Consider the following 20,675-nt stretch of genomic DNA (forward strand, 5'->3'; position numbering starts at 1 on the left):
CCTTTTAGCACTCATGTGAATGACCTCACACTTTTCGTTGTTTAGGGTCAACTGCCACTTTTCGCACCATTCAGATATTTTTTCTAAATCGTTTTGCAGTTTGTTTTGATCTTCTGATGAGTTTATTAGTCGATACTATGAACTGTGACCTATCTGACAGGAAATCGCAAATCCAGTCACATAATTAGACCAAATATTAACACTAGAGTATCTAACAAAATAGTTTCCTTAATGAGCTGCACAATGACAAACACATTTCGACTTTAAGAACCAGTTGTGGAATCCTAGTGCAGTTCCCTTCCATTGGAGTCATTCAAGGCACTGGCACATTTGTTCCATTTTTCTGGAGTCTGCAAATGTTGTTTCTGACAAGAAACACGATGGACTTCCAGCACTGTCAACACATATGATTAAACAGCTTAGTTCACATCTGATAAATTTATAAACCATCAGTTCTCTCCTTCCACACACTACTTTCCAAATCATTCTTCATTTATGTTGCTGGATATGAGTGATACAAATACTTGTTCAGCACCTACAGCAAATCTTGGTAACTGTTTCAGTAGGAAGGTGCATGCTACAATATACATGCCAAACTAGTTTGGCTGGCCAGTGAATATGAGTTCCCAGTCTGGGAGCTGGTTAGTGTCATCTTGGGTATGCAAACATCTGCCAGAATCAACATTTAATTTTTTAACTGTTTGTGGCATGAAATGTGATCATATTTCTCCCAAGGAAAACACTCCAAACGTCAATTGTATCACCAATTGAGACTGACACCAATTTACCTAAGAATCAGAACAATCATAATGTGATATTAAGAAGTCTTTGATAGTAAGAGAGTACATTTGTATCAACATGTACAAGATGAGGTAAAAACACGTTAACATTAAATGGGTGTTTAATCATGTGAAATTACAAGGTATAGTTTTTGTTACAGGGTTTCAATTTGGCACCCATCCTGCTCAGTGCACTTATAATGTCTGTCCATTGTTGATTGTAAGGCCCAATGGACCATTTGGGCAGGGACAGAAGTGATGACCTAAGTGATACAGTGCTTTATGTTGTCCAAGTTGCTAGGTTTTCTGACATAGACACGATCCTTGACTACACCCATCAGCCAAAATTGGCATAGCTTCAGATTGGGTAAAAGTGCTGGATCTGGGAGAGGATCACCTCCACCAATCCAACATTTACCGAACGTGTCATTCAGGTAATCCCAAAACACCTAACTGTTATAGGCAGGGGCGCCGTCTTGCTGAAAGTACCTTGTTGGAGAATGGCAAGTGGCATGTACTCCTCCTTGCCTTGCTGAGCATGGCAAGGTAATTACCTCACCTGATTGTCTGTTATTCAGAAAAGAAGGGCCCAATCACTGCACACCAAATGTTCACCTTAAGGGGCTCTCGCATGTACTCTCGAACTTCCAGGGCTTGCTCAGTCACCTAGATGACACACTTGTGCTTGCTCACACAACTGCTGAAGTGTAATGTTGCTTTGTTAGAAAACATGAACACAGTATCAGGTAGTGTGTGCACTATTTCCAAGATAATATGTGCATCACTCACACATGCTTGATAATCCAGTTTTTGGGAGATGTTGCACAGTCTGCAAGTGGTATGGCTTCATTCCTAAATCACAGTGCAAAATTCTAACCATTGACCTTTGAGATATGTTAGTCTCTAGAGAAAGTCTGCACGAGGATTTGGTTGGGATGACTACCATCACTCCCTGGATGAGGATGATATGCTCTTCAGTTCAGACAGATAACTTTCTACCACTGTTTCCCTTGTAATCTTGAATGGATCCAGTCATTATAAACTTCCTGTAGGTCCTACCAACTGTCAGGTGCGATGGTGCATCCCATCCAGTCCAGGCCTTTAATTTTTTTTGTATGATGCTTGGAGACTGAACAACCTCCATCCAGGAGGTTATCTTCAGTCAATGGAATATCAAGACACCATAGTTTAAACTGTGAAAAAACAAAGAAGATAACAGCCATTTAAAGTTAACACCTTTTTGCTTCACCCTGTATTTATTTCAATTAAAGGCAATGAAGTATCTTCACCTTTCAAGATTCAGAATGGAGTGGTGTCCACTTAAATTATAGTTAAACAAGCTTAATGTCTTCATAAGTACAAAGAGAGAGGAAAATACTCAGTGGTGTTGAAACATAATTCGCTTCATTCAAGAAAAGGTGTAGATTTTTGCTATAATTTTGTGAATACAAACATGAAGAAATGGGATGGTAAAGAGGTGACATCTGTCACAAGCATAATCATTTTGGCAATTCTCCACAACTCTGACTCCTAATGATAAGAGAAATCAACAAACTAAAAAAAACTGCCACCTTTAAAACTACATTTTATTCTTAAATTTGACTGCTTACATTAACGAAAGTTTCTTCTGTAAAGAAGAATGCCAATATGTACCAAACACAATGTGTGTTATGCGCTTTGTGTGTACAGGGCAGATGACATGATAGGGGTTACTTCTAGATTCCTAGAATTATGCAGTATGTAGACAATGCAGTTGATCTTCTCAGACAGGAAATTTAAGTCTCCAAACAAATACTTTAAACTTATGCAGATACGTTACATGAATTGATAGGGACATCCACATCAGGGTCGTTACTCAGTCTTGGAGGAGGAGGACGACGAGAAGCGGGTCGGGGGGGGGGGGGGGGGGGGCGCATCACGCCGGTAATGACTTTTCTTTCCTTCAGCTGAGAGATACTATCCATATGCAATAGTTTGACTGGAATTTTTGAACATCAGTAATTTATGGGGAATAATATTCACATTATTAACATACTTTGAAATATTAAGTATTTTAAAATTTGTGATTTATAAAACTCAATAAAATCAAATTCCAATGCTAGGTTAAAGACACACAATTCCCTGAGATTTCCGTGATTTTTCCAGGTAAAATGTAATTCCGTGGACATTCAATTAATTCATTACCTCAGTAGTTGGCCATCAGCATAAACGCAAACCCTTGCTCCGTCAAATGCAGTTGTAAAGTCATCATTGCTTCAACATCAGTAGCTAAGAGTTATGCAAAACACTGGAACTATCCACAAACTTAATGCTACATATGAACATAAAGCAGTTAAACTTCAACACATAAGGTGCCAAAACTTACAGTATTGATACATCAAACAATCATAAATGTGAATGGGTGGGTCAATAGCAGTAATACCACACACAATTGTATGACGAGTCTGAAGAGAACCCAGCCAGTCCACCCTCTGAACTGTCAGCTACTATATAATTACAATCTTCACTGCAAATTGTGAGAGTTGGTAGGGGAGGAGGCAGAACCTCATGGGTTCAGGATACATGTGAAGGAGTTGTAACCAGTGGCACTGGGGCACAGGAAGGATCATTGTACGCATCCCTCCAAGAGTTACATTTTAGAAGATACATATGTTCGCATGTGTTAAGAGGTTCTCGTCTAAAAGGGCAGCCTCAGTACAAGAATACAAGCTACTCATCAGTGCATGATGTTACCGATGTACATGGCAATTGCACACCTTTTACGCTATTCCAACTGTTAGGGAAATGATTGTATCCCTCATTTTTTTTGATAAATCACTGTTTCCATACATCTAATGCAGCATGTTACAACGTTAACTTGTCATTTTCCCAAATTTGAAACACACTTTCACTTTTGAAAAGTGCTCTGTTTCACCTACCACAGCGAAAATGTCAAATTAATGTTGTGACATGCTGCACTAGATGTATGGAAACAGTGCTTACACATGATTTCCATAATTGATACACACATATCACATGTTAGGACAACCAACAACCGTCCTCGGGCCCATAATACCAACTAATTATGCATGCCAGATATTAATTCACCATATGTATTGATCATGTGTGTGTTATTTCATAATAAATTTAAAACTATACTTTCTCAACTATATTTTGCAGGTGGATATAATGTTCTAAAGAAGCATCGACATGGAGTTAGAAAAACTGGAAACTCCAATTTTGGGGCAGTGCTGGATGATATGGTATCACGCTACACATTTACTACTGCCAGTTCAAGAATGGAGGTAGCAAATGAGGAAGTTCGACAGAAAATATTAGTACTATGGGACCGACACAAGAATTTATGCAGTTTAGCTGAAGTATTCACTGCACTGCAGCTTACAATTCAGGGTACTGCTGAGAGTTTTGTTTTGTTGGATAAAATTGCTTACCTGAAGGAGACAACGAGCTACCGTGTGTCGTGTGATCTGACAAAAGTGATGAATGAACAAATCTCACCTAGATGCCATACTATAATAGCAAGGAAAGAGAGTCTATAGTAACATCTGTCAGTTTAATGCCACAGTATGATACGGGAAGATAATGGAAAGCAAATTGTGGTTACAGGGACTATTGAGAGTGAAATAGGTACAGAACAATTGAAGAGTGTTTTTCCAAAAGTCGTTAAATGCTCAATTGTTCAAAATTTAGATTTTTGTAATTGCAAATCAAGCGTGTTGCTATGCATGACTGGTCGAAACAATTTTGTCAAAAGACAATATTTGCTCTGCTCTCGGACAGTTGAAGCAAAATCCGGTAAATGTAAACTGGGCTTTGCTTCCGAGAGACTTGAAGGGAGTATAAGAATGTAGGACATCATTGTCGATGATAATAAGAGAGGCTTTTCTGCAAGAAGAAAAAAGAATGTGACTTGTAGGCAAGCTCCTGCCACCACAACCCACAACAGAATGAAATTAGTGGTTTTCACAACAACATTAACTCCTGATTATTGCTCTATTTGAGCCAGCTCTGTCAGGGAGAAGGAACTTCAAGACAGAAGCAAAAAGGAAGAACACTATTTTGAAGAAGTACACCACAATGGAAAAAGATGGCCACACAAAAGGAAGAACACTATTTTGAAGAAGTACACCACAATGGAAAAAGATGGCCAGACAGTATTTGTATATGCTGCAACATTTCACTATGCAGTAATGAAGGAGGAAAATTGAAATGTAGTTAATGTTGTATTGGTGTACAACAGGAGCAGCCAATAACAAAGCTCTCCATAGGTGATGTACTCTATTCTACACAGGTTTAGCTGCACAATTTGTGTGTATCATGATTCATTACCGAGCGCAACCAAATGAAAAGACTGCTTTTTATACTTGGCTTGAAACAAGACCGAAAGGATGCAAACAAGTTGCCTCTGCTGTATTGCATTTTCTCAGAAATTTTGAGGCATTCCAGCCAGAAAATGGTCCAAATAAAATTCATTTATTTTCTCACTCTTGTACCAGTTAGAATAAAAATACAGTAATGATGTGCTCACTAATGGCCTTCATGGATGAAAGCAGACAATTTAATAAGATGGTACATTATTTCCTAACTCATGGTCGTGACTATAATCCTGACCAAGTGTTTGGTAGGATGAATAAAGACTACCAGAAAAAGAAAGATATTCTCTCACCAACTGAATACTATAAAGTTCTGGAACAACATGGCAGTGTCAAGATACTAAATAAATACTGGGAATCAAAGGATTTTGAGCACAGTGCACTAAAAGCCCTACAATCTAAGATGCCTTTCAAAATAACTGCTGAGCAAGTTGTGGCTTATGAAAAGTCGAAGAAGAACATATTGTTGTCAGTATTGGACATTTATAATGGAAAATCTGTAGAGGTTTAGGCACAGAAATCCAGAAACCTCAGCCAAGAAATGAGGAAAGTAAAAAAGAAGTAGTATGTCTTAAATTTATAAGGCATTTTAATATAACTGAAGGAGCAGAAGTGTTTTATAAGGACATTCTTGAAAGTGGTGGATGGATTTCCATTTTAGTACTGTTGTCACCAGTAATTTTTGTTGCATTTCAACAGTGTTTGTTGCTATTTTGGACTTCTGCTTACCAAACATTTATGAAAAAGTGCGATAAAATCTTATAATGAAGTACGTTTTGTGTTTCTATGCTAAATGAACTATAAAATAGCTTTCTTTGTAATTAATGTTAAAGATAAAAATGAAATAGAAAAAAATGAATTTAAATGTGTATATTAATGAAACTTTTGACTTTTGAAGCAACTTTGTCCCACTATTCTGAAATAAACAATGAACATTTTATGAAAGTCAAACACACAATCAGAATCATGCCTATAAAAGCTGTGTAAATCTCAATTTATCTTTTTTTTAATAATTAGTACTTTCGTGTGATATTTAAAAAATGTGTTTCCTGAAAAATTTACCTTTAATATTTATCGAGTTTTGAAAAAAATGCTCATCAATTGACATGACTGCATGCTATGCTGTTGAGACACAGGGGCATCAAAGGAGAGACCTTAGCAGGCAGCCATCATGTTGAAGGTGAGTGGTTCCCTCTTCACATAGTCAATGTTTGATAATAACCATCATTTCATGAGCTTACTGCCGCCATTTGTGGTTGAGTGTGTTAGATCTAGCTATTTAGTGTAGAAGGCTGTGATGAGAGCACGTAGACGTAGAATGTCAGCTTTGTAATACTGTTGTTGATGATGATGATAGAGGAAATTTGGTGCCAGCATGTAATTTGTTTATTTCTAATAGCACCACGACACCTTCCACAACCAGTATTCAAACTGGTTGCCTTAGAGTACCGTGATAGTAACCAGTGTTAAGGTAGAAGTTAAATGTTGATAGGAAATTTATGAGACGTATATTTGGTGACTGTGAATACATTCTACTGTGAAATAAAGTAAAGCTCGTAGCAAGATACACAGGTTCTCATATTAGATGAATGTTTTATTTTAGGTGTCTATAGCTCTGTGTGGAAGCCTTCTATACCTTGTGCCCACTTTCCGTATATGTTGTGGGAAAGATATAAAGCACCTATAACAAAATGCACTTTCCTGCTTTAAGCTTAGCAAGTTTATTGCAGGGCTCTCATAACAAATCTACAAACAACATTACATGCCTGTGATGTTAACTAGTGTATATTTAAAGACATAAAGGAATTAATGACACTAGCTGCCTGTCGGCATTGATTTGAATCAATGGGATAGGTTGAAAATTTGTGCTGCACTGGGATTCAAATCCAGGTCTCCTGCTTACTAGGCAGATGTGCTGACCCCTGTGTCATCTGGACGCAGTGGTCATCGCAATTGCATGAACATCCTAGCACACCTCCCAACAGACCCAAATTCTCAACTTATACACACACTTCTGATGTGGTGCCCCTTGCCCATTATTCTTATTACTCATGGCATTTCGCCGATTCCCATAAAAGTTCGTTTGTAGTGTGCATGCACTAAAGTGATCATTACATGTCTGAAGAACAGACACCACGCATCCAATTAAGGCGGCAGCCAATGATCACTTTAGTGTGGATGCACACCTCACATGGACTCTAATGGGAATTGGCGAAATCACGAGTAATGAGGATAGTGGACAAGCATGAGTAGTGTGTGGATAAGTTAAGAATTTGGGTCTGTTGGGGGGCATGCTCGTGTGGTCCATGCAGTTGCGGTGATCACTGGGTTTGAATAGCACAGTGGTCAGTGCATATGCCTTGTAAGCAGGAGACCTGGGTTCAAATCACAGTCTGGCACAAATTTTCAACTGATTTAAACCAATGCCCACTGGCAGTTAACATCATTAATTCCTTTCTGTTACTTGATTCAAAGTGGCTCCAGGATCAAAATGGTGTATATTATTTCAGACATGTCTGAAAGGACAGACACCACATATTTAGAGTATATTTGAGAAAACATATCCAAGTCTGCCACAGTGCCTCAGCAAATAAAGACAAGTTTGATTTAATAATATTTAGATATGTACTATCTTTCTTACAATATATTTTCCTAAACTTTGTGAGCAGCAAATCAAGATTGTAGGACAGCAAAGAAAACTCAAGTCTACAGAAAATGCTTTCAAGCAATGATTTCGTGAATTAGTAAATATATCTTTATGGTATATAAAAACAGACAAAACCAATTGTATTGGAAATAAACCAAGTGCACATGAATTTCTTCTTGGTGTGCCCCATTTTACTGAGGCAGACCAACAAACAGCTGCTACCAGCAAAATATGAAAGAGAATAATCAAAATATCCACGGGTATGCTGCCGGTCTATAGTGTCCAACGGGCACAATATTTCGGCGATCGTACATGTCGCCATCATCAGGTGAACTGACGGACTGAGCTCCCGTGAATGTGCCGGCACGGAGATCCGTACGCTATGGCTGCTCAGAGGGAACTGGGTTCGGTTGCTTCGCTTCTTCCTTACGAGCTGCCCTTTGCTCGCGTAGGAGCAGGGTAAACAATGCTTTGTTGTTCCTACTATGCCTGTTGTTTTGATTATGGTGCCTGACTTATTGGTTCGGCCTATGGGGATACAGTTGCATCCTGCCTGCTGAGGGTCCCTCAGTAGGTCCTGTATGAGCCGGTTTTCTGAGTTCTCAGCCTTACTGTAGAACAGTCGTGCAGACTGTCTGAAGCGGTTCCGCAGTTGCAGGATGCCGGTCTGTTCATGTAGCAGAGTGGAGGAATATCTTCGTGGAAGGCGCAGGGCGAGCTTTAGGGCTCTGTTCTGCACCCTCTGCAGCGTGCCTATATGGGTGTCGGCTGCCATGCCCCACACCACGGCTGCATACTCCAGCGCTGGTCTGACCAGCGCTAGGTACAGGGTGATGCCGTGCTGGGGGGCCAGCATCGACGTGGGGTTAAGCAGGGGGTACAGGGTGTGAAGTCGCCCTATAGCAGGTCCTAATGTCCTGGACGTGTGGTCTCCAGGTAAGCCTCTGGTCGAGTGTGACCCCGAGGTATTTGCCGGTTTTACTCCACGGCACAGGGCTTCCCGTGATAGTAACCTGCGGCAAATCGGGAGGCAGCAGTCTTCTAGTGAATACTACTGCCTGGCTCTTTGCGGCGTTCTGTTTGAGCCGTCACTTGGTTGACCACACTCCCAGGGTGTCGCAGCCAATCTGGAGGAGGCGTCGCATTTCCCTCACGTTCATGCTCTGCACGAATAGCACGGTGTCGTCAGCGTAGAGTGCTAATTTCACCGGCGCCACTCGTGGGGCATCTGCGGTGAAAATGGAGTACAGCAGGGGGCCAAGGACAGACCCCTGTGGTACTCCTGCTCGTATCGGCCTGTGGGTCGAGGTCCCATCATCTAGTCGGATGTGGAAGGTCCGGTCGGCCAGGTAGGAGCAGATGAGGACTCCATGTGATGTCGGTACCCCGTGCACAAAGAGTTTGTGCACGAGGCCGTCGTGCCACACAGAGTCGAAGGCTCTGGAGACATCAAGGAACACCGCCCCAAGGTATTCCCTGGTCTCCAGGGCGCGCATGGCCTCTTCCACCAGCCGCAGAAGCTGGTGGGTGGTGGAATGACCGCTCCTGAATCCGAACTGTTCGTCCGGGATGATGCCCTCGACCGTCACATGTCGGAGTAGCCTCTTGGCGTACAGATGCTCGAACACCTTGGAGAGGGACGGGAGAAGGCTGATTGGCCTGTAGTTTTCAGCCTGCCGTGTGTCCTTATTCGCTTTGGGTATGGCTACCACCTCCGCGTGTTTCCACTCAGAGGGGTAGATCCCAGAGCGGAGGACCTGATTGAAGATGCCTGTAAGGAGCTGGTAAGCCCCTTCCGGCAAGTTCTTCAGCAGGTGGTTGTTGACGCCGTCGGCGCCTCCCGCCCTTTTCGTGTTGAGTGTCTGTATCTGTTCTGCCACTTCCTCCTCCGAGATGGGGTCGATCCTGTCCCCTTCTTCTCTCGCTGCTAGGAAGATGGGGAGCTCTTCCTCCACTCTGCCAATGTGGGCCACATCGAGATTGTCATCCACTGGGGTGAATGACGACTCGAAGTGGTCGGCCAGTAATCCTGCTTTCCCATCTGGACTGCAGACGACCATCTGCCCAGCCTGCAGCGGTGGGACTCACTGCCGCCGGCGCAGGAAGGACTTGATGACTCGCCAAGCACTGCCGTCCTGTGTGTTGAGGGTGGCGACTAGGTCGGTCCAGCCGCGGTTTCTATGTTCCTCAACCGCCGCCTTGATCTCCCTCCTCATCCTGTTTAGGAGGCGTTTGGTGGCAGGTTGTCGCGTGAGTTGCCATTCACGGAACACTCTGTTCTTCTCCCGTATAGTCTCTCGTATGTGCAATGGGAGGCTACGGGCGAAATCCTTTGGCTGGCGCGGGGGAGGAGGTGATGCTACTTCAGCTGCGAGTAGCAGCTGGCGGTTGAAGTACCGTAGTACATTGTCTAGCCCCACTTCCGTGGGGTCTGGAGCATCCGAGAGAAGTTCCAGGACGTTCTCCTGAAACCTCTCGCTGTCCATACGGTGGTAGTTCCTACGGCGGGGTGGGAGGGTGGCCCCCCTTACGTCGATGTCATAAACCACTGGTAGGTGGTCTGACGACAGTGCACACCGGGTGGTGGCGGTCATGTGGTTCCCAATGCCCTTAATAAGGGCGATATCGAGAACATCTGACTGCCCTCGGTGTGGATAGATGGTGTGGTCCTGGGGTCCGAGCGCGATGGCGCCGTTGCGGAGGGCGGCATGGAGGAGTCGACGACTGCTGACGTTGGTGAGACGGGAGTTCCACTCCGTGTGCTTAGCGTTAAAGTCGCCAGCCAGGAAAACCCGTCCCCCCATCGTCAGTAGCGTGTCAAAGTCTGCCTCCAAGAGATTACCGTGTGGCGGCCTGTAGGCGGCCACGAAGGTGATCTGTCCCACCATGGAGGAGACATTGACCCCTGTGGCTTCAAGGGTTGCCAGGGCTGGGAGACGGATCTGGTGGTGTCGTAGGGAGGTCCTGACATAGATGGCAGTTCCTCCTCCGGCGGTTGGTCTGTCGTGGCGGTAGCAGGCATAGTTCGCTACCTTTACATGGACTCCTGGTTTCAGGTGAGTCTCGCACACTAGGCACAGGTCGACTGCCTTGTCCTGTATAAATTGTCGAAACTCACCTTGTTGTTTTATCAGTCCGTTTGCGTTAAGTACGCATACCGATAGACCATGGATCTGCTGTCTATCCATGGTGAGCTGCTGAGGGAACAGTGACGGCCTGGAGGGCCCCCGTTACTGCCATGACGAGCACTGGCAGTTGGGTCAGTAGAGTGTTGAGTGAGCGTAGTAGCTCACCCAAACTGGTTGCATCGGTACCTGGGGAGGTGGCGGCTGCGTGGGCGGGTGCCGAGGCGGCGGCTACGGTTTGCGGCTGCTACACCGCTACCGGTCACCGCATGGGGCGTTCCGTACATTGCGGTGGGTTGCTGGTGGTGGAGGGCACTTGGGGGTGTCCACACACTGAGTTGTTGGACAAGGGCATGTCCAGCATTCCTGAGTTCTCTGTGGCTGTGAAGTTGGTCTCCGCATTTTGGTGTTGGGGCGGAGACTTCTGTGCTGACTGGCGCGATGGGGTAGCAGTGGTCCCCTTGGCAGCGGCAGCATAGTTTGTGCCTGGCTGTACTCTGCGCGAGGGGGGCTTTTTGCCTTGGAGTCTGCTTGTGCACTTAAATCTAGTGCAGCCCCTGTAGCTCGCCACAGTTGCAGCACTGCGGGGGTTCTTCCCTCTTTTTTGCGCAGTCCCGGCTTTGGCGTTCTCCTGCGCACTTAACGCAGCGGGGTGGCATGCTGCAATAGTATGCGACATGATCCAGGCCCTGACATGAGTAGCACTGGGCCCTTCTTCGTTTTGCGCGTAGTGGCTCGACCGCCACTGTCACCCGCGCTACCCTCTCGTCCTGGAATATTTTCCTGTTGTCCAGGTTGTCAGGGAGGATAGCCAGAAACAGTGGCATGTCTCGCTTGGTCCTCGGTGACTTCATGAGAGTCACCGAGCTGACTGGGTAGCCCATGGCTACCAGTTCTTCTTTGAGGTGATATGTCGCCATCTTCATTGGTAGATGGCGAAGGACCACCTTTAGCTGTTTCTGGGGGTCGGCATTGTGGGTAAAGCATTTCAGCTTCTCCTGCTCGACGACTTTCATGGCTCGACGGTAGTCGTCTATCGAGCGGACAGTTGTTTTCAACAGATCGCATCCCTGGGTCTTAACTGCTATGGAGGGGACGTCTTTAAACAACTGTAGGAAGGAGTGGGTTCGGTCGCGGCGGTGGCCGATTTAAATACCCTCCGCCCGCGGCGCGCTCCCTCTGCCCCGCGCCACGGTCGCGCGGTGGAACAGATTGCGACGGCGTCTGAGATTACGTCGGTGTGATGGCTCTGTCCGCCGTGGTCGTCACAACTATACGTTTGCTCGATTTACTCTTGATTAACCCGATCACTGGTTCCCAAGCCTTGCTAAGATTATAGCCACAGTCACGGTTTATGAGGTCGTCATTGGTGCGAATTTCGATGGCCTCTCTAACAACGCTGTCCCAGTATCTCGACGTCTGTACCAGAATCCTCGTGCGGTCATACTCCATGGCATGATTTTCCGACAAACAATGTTCAGCGACCGCCGACTTGCTCGGATACATCAGTCGAGTGTGCCTCTGGTTTTCACGGCATCGATCCTCGACGGTACGCATCGTCTGACCAATATACGACTTGCCACACTGACACGGAATCTGGTACACGCCGGCCTTCCTCAAACCGAGGTCATCTTTGGCGCTCCCCACCAGTGCACGAGTTTTATTTGGAGGACAAAACACAGTTCCGACCAGGTGTTTCTTCAGAATGCGGGCGATTTTCCCCGAGAGTGCGCCTGTGTATGGAATATGCAGTGCCTACCTCCTCCCTCGTGACTTCATCCATCTCAACAGGTTGTGCTGCAGTGGTTGGGCGGAGAGCACGTTGAATCTGCCACTCTGAGTACCCATTTTTTCGAAATACAGTTCTCAGATGTTCCAATTCCTGGGATAGACTCTCTGCGTCAGAGATAGTGCGCGCCCTATGTACTAGAGTTTTAAGTACCCCATTCCTCTGTGAAGGGTGGTGGCAGCTGTCTGCGTGCAAATACAGATCAGTGTGCGTAGTCTTCCGATACACCCCATGACCAAGGGTGCCGTCAGCCCTTCTCTTGACCAAGACGTCAAGGAAAGGTAATTTACCCTCCGTTTCAGTCTCCATAGTGAATTTGATGTTGGGGTGTATGGAGTTTAGATGTGTAAGGAAATCAAGGAGTTTATCCATACCATGTGGCCAGATGACGAACGTGTCGTCCACATAACGGAAAAAGCAAGTAGGTTTCCATACGGATGACGACAGGGCTTCCTCCTCGAAGTTCTCCATGTACAAATTCGCTACCACCGGTGAGAGTGGGCTACCCATGGCGACTCCCTCCGTTTGTTCGTAGTATTCTCCATTAAAATGAAAATACGTGGAAGTCAAGACATGCTTAAAAAGTTTAGTGGTCTTCTCATCAAACTTCTGACTAATCAATTCTAGTGACTCTCGCAGGGGTACCCTCGTAAACAAGGAAACGACATCAAAACTCACCATGATATCTGACTCATCCAACCTGAAGCTATCAAGGCGTTTAACAAAATCCACGGAATTACGGATGTGATGAGGGTATTTACCCACATAAGGACTTAATATTCCCATCAGGTATTTGGCCAACAAATATGTAGGTGCCCTGATGTTGCTGACAATGGGGCGTAATGGTACCCCCTCTTTGTGAACCTTCGGGAGTCCATATAGTCTAGGCGGTACCGGACCTTGGGGTAACAATTTCTTAGCGTCACCCTCCGGTAAATCTGCGTCCTTGAGAAGCGCCCTCGTCTTGTTCTCCACCTTCTTTGGTCAACGCTGATCTTCCGGTAGGAATCGTCATTTAGCAAGCTCTGCATCTTATCAGTGTAGTCCTTATGGGAGACAACAACTGTAGCATTGCCTTTGTCAGCCGGTAAGACAACAATTACTGCTGATATTTGAGGAAGGCCGGCGTGTACCAGATTCCGTGTCAATGTGGCAAGTCGTATATTGGTCAGACGATGCGTACCGTCGAGGATCGATGCCGTGAACACCAGAGGCACACTCGACTGATGTATCCGAGCAAGTCGGCGGTCGCTGAACATTGTTTGTTGGAAAATCACGCCATGGAGTATGACCGCACGAGGATTCTGGTACAGACGTCGAGATACTGGGACAGCGTTGTTAGAGAGGCCATCGAAATTCGCACCAATGACGACCTCATAAACCGTGACTGTGGCTATAATCTTAGCAAGGCTTGGGAACCAGCGGTCGGGTTAATCAAGAGTAAATCGAGCAAACGTATAGTTGTGACGACCACGGCGGACAGAGCCATCACACCGACGTAATCTCAGACACCGTCGCAATTTGTTCCACCGCGCGACCGTGGCGCGGGGCGCGGAGGGAGCACGCCGCGGGCGGAGGGTATTTAAATCGGCCGCCGCCGCGACCGAACCCAGTTCCCTCTGAGCAGCCATAGCGTACGGATCTCCGTGCCGGCACGTTCACAGGAGCTCAGTCCGTCAGTTCACTTGATGATGGCGACATGTATGATCGCTGAAATATTGTGCCTGTTGGACACTATAGACCGGCAGCATACCCGTGGATATTTTGATTATCAAATACGCCGGGAGAAACTCAAGAATCACATGAAAGAGAATTTTAACAAAGGAATGATTAAGATGGATTTGCTTAAATATGCAATGAAATGTGTTCCTGTGAAATTCTCCCCCCTCCTATTTGACTTGCTTTCAACTGTGTTGTTCTCCCTGCAAATTATTATTCAGACTGAATGATTCTGGTGCCATGACTCGGAAAATACATCTTAGAATATGAATCACAAACACATCATAGAAATGGCATGCAGCAGAGGCAACATTTAATTACTTTGTAACCAAAAGCAGTACTTACTCTAGCAAATTTCTGAGATTATTTATCACTATCATCTTCTTCACAACTCAACAATGATTGTCCAAGTAATGTTGAGTTAATAAAAAGGAAGCACACACTTTTTTTTTCCTCCTTTCAAATAGTAAATATGAGGAAAGCAAAAATTGCAGTATTTATGTGTATTACAACACTGTTGTTTATGTACACACTATAAATGCCTAGCTACTGAATGTTATTACTATAATAGTCTACATTTCTCAAAATAACTGACACATAAAGGTACACTAGTTAAGTGACGAGTTACCTTCTTTTTTATACTTATTATGAAGGCAGTATTGCGTGGGATACAGTAACTCTGTGGCAATGTGGAAACAAATCTTCTGGAAAATTTGTAGCTGACACCCATAAAACTACGGGTGCTGCCAGCTTGCTCAACAGTCTGATGCCCATGACTTTATAGGCGTTCTTTCTCAGTGCACCCCTTGGCTCATTTCTGTTACTACTAGATAGTGCAGGCATGCTGAGAAAGTATGACTTGCCTCTATTTGCCTCTCTTTTTGTATGTCTTCACAGCAGTATGTTTCTGCTATGCCAGCTCAGTTGCATCAACATTGTGAGGTGTGGTTTGACTGATGAAATTGCTTGTGAATTATCTCGTGACTACCTTTTTTTTATATAAAAAGTGACATAGGTATTTTCCTGCTAAAAAATCAAAACAACAACATAGTATGTGGCAAGCATTTGTTGAGCTCTTGCAGAAAGCTGAGCTCTCAAACCAAGCTTCAAAGCATAAGGATTCTCCAGGTTATCAACCAGAAACCATTTCCTTAAAAAGACAGAGAGAACGAAGGAAGAGAGAGAAACACAAACAATTCATAACGTGCTCTCAGAGAGTCAAGACATTAACTGGAAAAGCGTGGCACAGAAACACAAGCTACTAGGGTAATGAATGTGAAGGGGCCCTTCACAAATTACCATGTTTTAAAATGTATCAAACAAAACAAAAAATTTTATTCTCAAAGAGGTCATTGTACATAAAACAAAATGTACACTTCATTATTATATTAATTTCTGTAATAGAATAAAGTTGGATTCTGGAAAATTAAGGATGTGTATTTTTAACGACAAAGTTATCAGTAAATTACTTTATGAATGTAACAATATTATGAAAAGGACAGTTGCGAAACACCATATAATGGAGATGTTGAGTCACAGATAGGTAGACACAACAAAAGGACTGTCACAAAAAGACTGTCACAAAATGTGCGCTTTCGGCCAACAAGGCCTTTGTCAAAAAAACACCCCTCCCCCCCCCCCCCCCTCACACACACACACACACACACACACACACACACACACACACACACACACACACACACACAATCACGGTCTCTGGCAGCTGAAACCAGACTGTAGATATTTATCAAGAACAAAGTACTACAAGCCACTTTAAAACAAAATGAGCAGATTTTCTATACCATTGTTATTATTATAATCGTTGCAGTGGTTTGAAAGTCACGTTTTTTGTTACAGGTTCACTTGCTATGGCTCAGGACCAAAAGTATGAATAAGAATTTCTTCCAAAATTCTTCGATTGTTGTAACGTAAACAATGTACAATCATCTGTACATTCGGCCACAATAAGAGAAAATGAATGCAATTACACACCTACCCTTCTTTTTACATATGAATAGCTCTGCAAGAACTAAATTCATTCACAAATCTGTGCTGCTGTATATGAATGTGTTTCTAGTAAATGCTGAACTGAGGACATGTTTAAAATAAAAAAAAAAGAAGAAGAAACTTAGTACTGAAATTCACAAGGGTTTGTTTTTATTTGATGCTGCTCAACAGTTTAAGCAACTCTTACAATAAATTAAAAGAGTTAAGTGTTTCAGTCACTACTTACTAATTAACTAAACAAAATCCACTTAGGCACTGCAATCCTCTGGTGCAGTATTCTTGCTGTAATTACTGTTTCACAATTTCATCACACTAACTAACTTTTTAGGTGTGGAATGTCTGCTTTCTCACAGAATCAATGTGTCAAACTATCATAAATTAAACCAACTACTTTGAGCTACATATGGACATTGCTTCTTTGTAATTACTCATAATAGGCATACAAACTATCATGGGGCAGTGAGACTACAACACATAATCAACTGTTTGTATACAATCCAATACAGTGTTAGCCAGGGTTAACAAATCAACACTATATTACCTGAATTATGTAAGGGACATTTAAAATTTTTCTTACCTTGACAAGTGACACTACACACAAAATATTCTTTCACTGGAAAACACATTAAATAATGCAAAAGTTTTTGTGAAAATTTTGAATTTCTCAAATAAATCAATTTTATTGCCTGCAATAACTCAAGTGAGCTACTACACTGTGAATGGATAACCTGTTTCTTTTATACAGGCAGTATGCATTATTATAAGCCATGTTTTTTCAATTGTCCGGTCCATGTACCAGGTTTTGCAAGTGTTAAACACTATTTTGTGTCTAGCAAATGCAATACTGATGATTGCTTTCTCTAACTGTACTGAGTTCGGTTTGTATATCTTTTTTACTGGTAGGGAATCTGGGTGCTCTGTTGCTCATTGTCCCGTATGCAACATGTTTGTGTTGTTGGGTTACAGTAATTCTTTTTTCTGCAGTCATTGGACCTTTAGATGTTTCGTAGGTCTAAGTAAGGAATATTTCTGTCCATATGTCAGTTGCATTTCAAGAAAAAATGCCATAACGAGACTAGTTTACTGCAAATAGATGAGTATTTGGGTGTAAAAGATCACTTATCAGTCTGAAAATGCAATAGGTTGCTGTCCCTTGTCACATACAAAAAGCACTCAGATATATATTTAAAATGTCACACTGAAGTGAAGTGCCTACAAATGTAACAGCTGTTGTCGACAGTGCAACAAGGTACATAGCAACCTACAAATAACACAACCAAAATGTGTCAAACACACACACACACACACACACACACACACACACACACACACACAGAATGATACTGTTTCTTTTTGCCTTTTAAGTAAATCACATACTTAATATAACAATTACGTAAATCAAGGTTTTGTTTCTCCTTGATCATGTGACATTTGCATGCGGCATTCAACTTCTTTACCAACAGTTCTTGGAAATTCATGGGCATTTCTTCTCAACCACATTTTTTCCAGCATCTTCATATTCCTGTGCTGAGATCCACATTTGCTGGAAAGTTCCCAAAGAAGCAACAATTGACCCTCCAATCCAGGAACTAATACGTCGACTTCTACCACCATGGATGACCTTCAAACGCATACTGCTTGGCGTTCTATGTGCCAACTCAGTACACAAACGTTCTGGAAAACCCTGTTGAAATAAAAAATATCAGAAGACAATATTGAATTTTGTACAAGAAATCCCCAAGCTAAAATTTAAAAAACAAAAATAAACAAAATGAGAGGGGTTACTTCAATTTTTTACTTATAGTATGATTAGTGGCAACATTACCTTAGAAACCTAACCAAATTTGATTTCTTTATCTCACCAGAAAGCTTTCATATTAAACTTCGCCATCTAGCTTTTCATTCTTCCTCTTCTATTTCACCGATTTCAATGGCTAAATATTTAAAACTAAGAAAAGATACTAATTTTGTTAAATATTTGTACTAAGTGTAACAAATTAATGGCTTGGAGAGGAGACCATGGGGTTCCTTACACTAAAATACTCAGAAAATAATCCTAAAAAATTCCAGAATTCTGTTGGTGTAGTTTGGGTTCACTGTGTACTTGCTTCAGTAAATTAAAATAGGTTGACTCAATGTCTTCTCCAAACTCAATTCCTAGACAAAGTGAAAACTTATATTCTTACTCCATCCTATAATTCTGTCAACCTGCAAACTGCTCATTGTCCTGTATTCATTCATAAAGCCAGCTCGTTTCTTTGCTTGATTAAAATTATTTTTTATGCTATTGGTGATAAAGTTGGTGAATAGCCTGTATATATTTTGCAGATAGGAGTATGATAGGTCTACAGCTTTTGTCTACTTTTTAATGAAATACAGCAATTACAGCATTGTTCCAGTTTTTTGGCATTATCTTCTTTCAGAACTATCCCGTAAATAGTTTCACTAGTTAATTTTGTATTATTCTTATCCATATTTAATCATTTGTAATAAAACATCACCACCTTCCGGTGCCTTCTTGTTCTTCATATGTTGAATGCCTTCATATGCTTCATGTGGCATTACTTCGACAACAGCGTTATTGTGTTTCTAAGTCATATCTTTAACTATACATTTAATGAAATCTTCAAATACTTTTACAAGTTACTGTGCCATTGGCTATCCTAACTGATGCAATGTGGCATCTATCCAACAAAAGTTTATTTTGTTTTATTCACATTATTATTGTTTTTACATTCTCTTGAATAATTTTGTTTAATTCAGCATATTATATCATGTTTCTATTATCAGTTGTCTGAAACTCTCACTTTCTATAAAATAATTGCTTTGTCCTATTTGAAATTTTTCTGTATATTTTGCTTTCTTCATTTCTGAATTTTGTTTGGCTGTTTATATAAGTACTTTCTGTTAAATAATTGCACTTGTCCTCTATTTTTGCATAACTTTCATTTTCAAAGATGAATTTGTCATTTAATCTGGTATACCTCACTATTTTTAGATAAATTCTTACTGCCTGGCAAGTCTGTTTCTTTCATGCTGTATCTATTTTTACTCAATATCTTACAAGCCTGTCGTCACTTGCAGTTCAAAAGTGGTTTAGGACTGTCACATCCTCTATAATTTGTTTTCTTTATTATTTGATCAAATTTACTAAGTTTCTCTTTTATTTCTATTTCATTCTAGCCAAGTCAATTTTCTATTTGTTTAATTCTGGAAGAATATGATAAAGAAAGATATCTTGTTTTTTTCTGCAAAGTCTGGAATCATATCCAAAGTCTAGTTTTTAGTTTTTGTCCTACTTTCTCATTAAAACTGTCCACATTGTTGTCTTATACAAGCTTCTGTAACTTTTTGCAAAGGTATTATTTCTTCTCATCAGGATGCGATCATGACGTTACATAGATTTGACTGATTTCCATGGAATACTTTTTAACCAGTGTTGCTATTTAATGTGTGATTCCTTCCATACCTATAATTCTTTAATTTTCATGTTTACAATGCAGCGTACACCTGGATTCACTTCCTGCCCTGTTCCTCTAAAATAAAACACATGGCCTGATTTTAGTTCTGGTTGTTTTTCTCTCTGATAACCCTATTACATCCCATTTTATCTTACTTAATGCCTCTTTAAATTCCACTAATCTATCTCCACAACCTAAAATTCTGCAATTCATTGTTCTTAAATAAAAAGTAATATATATGAGCCCAGTATATTCTGCCACCTCAGCTAATCTTGAGTCTCAGAAGTTATCAAATACAACTTCTTTTTCCTCAATAGCATATTATAGTTTCTAGCAATTTAGATTTGCAACATCTGCAATAACTAATCTGTTGTCCTACTAAATGTTCTTCTGTGAACTCAATTATATCATTATTACCTTTGAATCGCATCACAATCAGACCCACAGGAGCACACTCAGCTGCAGGCCTCATCCATCTACTTTTGACCTACCCACTGCCCCACTTCCACCAAACACGTGTGTGGGCGTGCGTGCATTTCGAGTTTATGGGCACTCAACGGCATGGTTATCAGTGCCCTTACATGTATTAAAAGAAATGATTGTGGATAAAATAGCTAAAATTGTTGCACACAGTGAGGACGAAACCTGCAAAACGGCACTCACGCACTCACTCCCACCTCACTCGCATTTAACCACACAATCACTCTGTCTCGCACATCCTAAGACTACGGAGAAAGGGTGAAATGTACTATACCAGGGATTAAAACATAAGTAA

The 20,675-nt window shown here is 42.2% G+C and overlaps 2 protein-coding genes across 2 annotated transcripts in view; one reads left to right on the forward strand and one right to left on the reverse strand.

Annotated features, from left to right (window-relative positions):
- The window catches only part of LOC126469940 (presequence protease, mitochondrial), a 92,903-nt gene extending 86,892 nt beyond the window's left edge, over window positions 1-6,011 (forward strand). The window contains exon 6 of the mRNA XM_050097344.1: window positions 3,939-6,011. Within this exon, the coding sequence (XP_049953301.1) occupies window positions 3,939-4,318 (380 nt within the window). The 3' untranslated portion in view covers window positions 4,319-6,011. The remainder of the gene's footprint in view (window positions 1-3,938) is intronic.
- A 10,553-nt stretch (window positions 6,012-16,564) lies between these two features.
- Window positions 16,565-20,675, reverse strand: part of LOC126469941 (actin-like protein 6A) — a 103,951-nt gene continuing 99,840 nt past the window's right edge. The window contains exon 4 of the mRNA XM_050097346.1: window positions 16,565-18,123. Within this exon, the coding sequence (XP_049953303.1) occupies window positions 17,914-18,123 (210 nt within the window). The 3' untranslated portion in view covers window positions 16,565-17,913. The remainder of the gene's footprint in view (window positions 18,124-20,675) is intronic.

The sequence above is a fragment of the Schistocerca serialis genome, chromosome 3 (genome assembly GCF_023864345.2).
Source record: "Schistocerca serialis cubense isolate TAMUIC-IGC-003099 chromosome 3, iqSchSeri2.2, whole genome shotgun sequence".
In the NCBI taxonomy this organism is placed as follows: Eukaryota; Metazoa; Arthropoda; class Insecta; order Orthoptera; family Acrididae; genus Schistocerca; species Schistocerca serialis.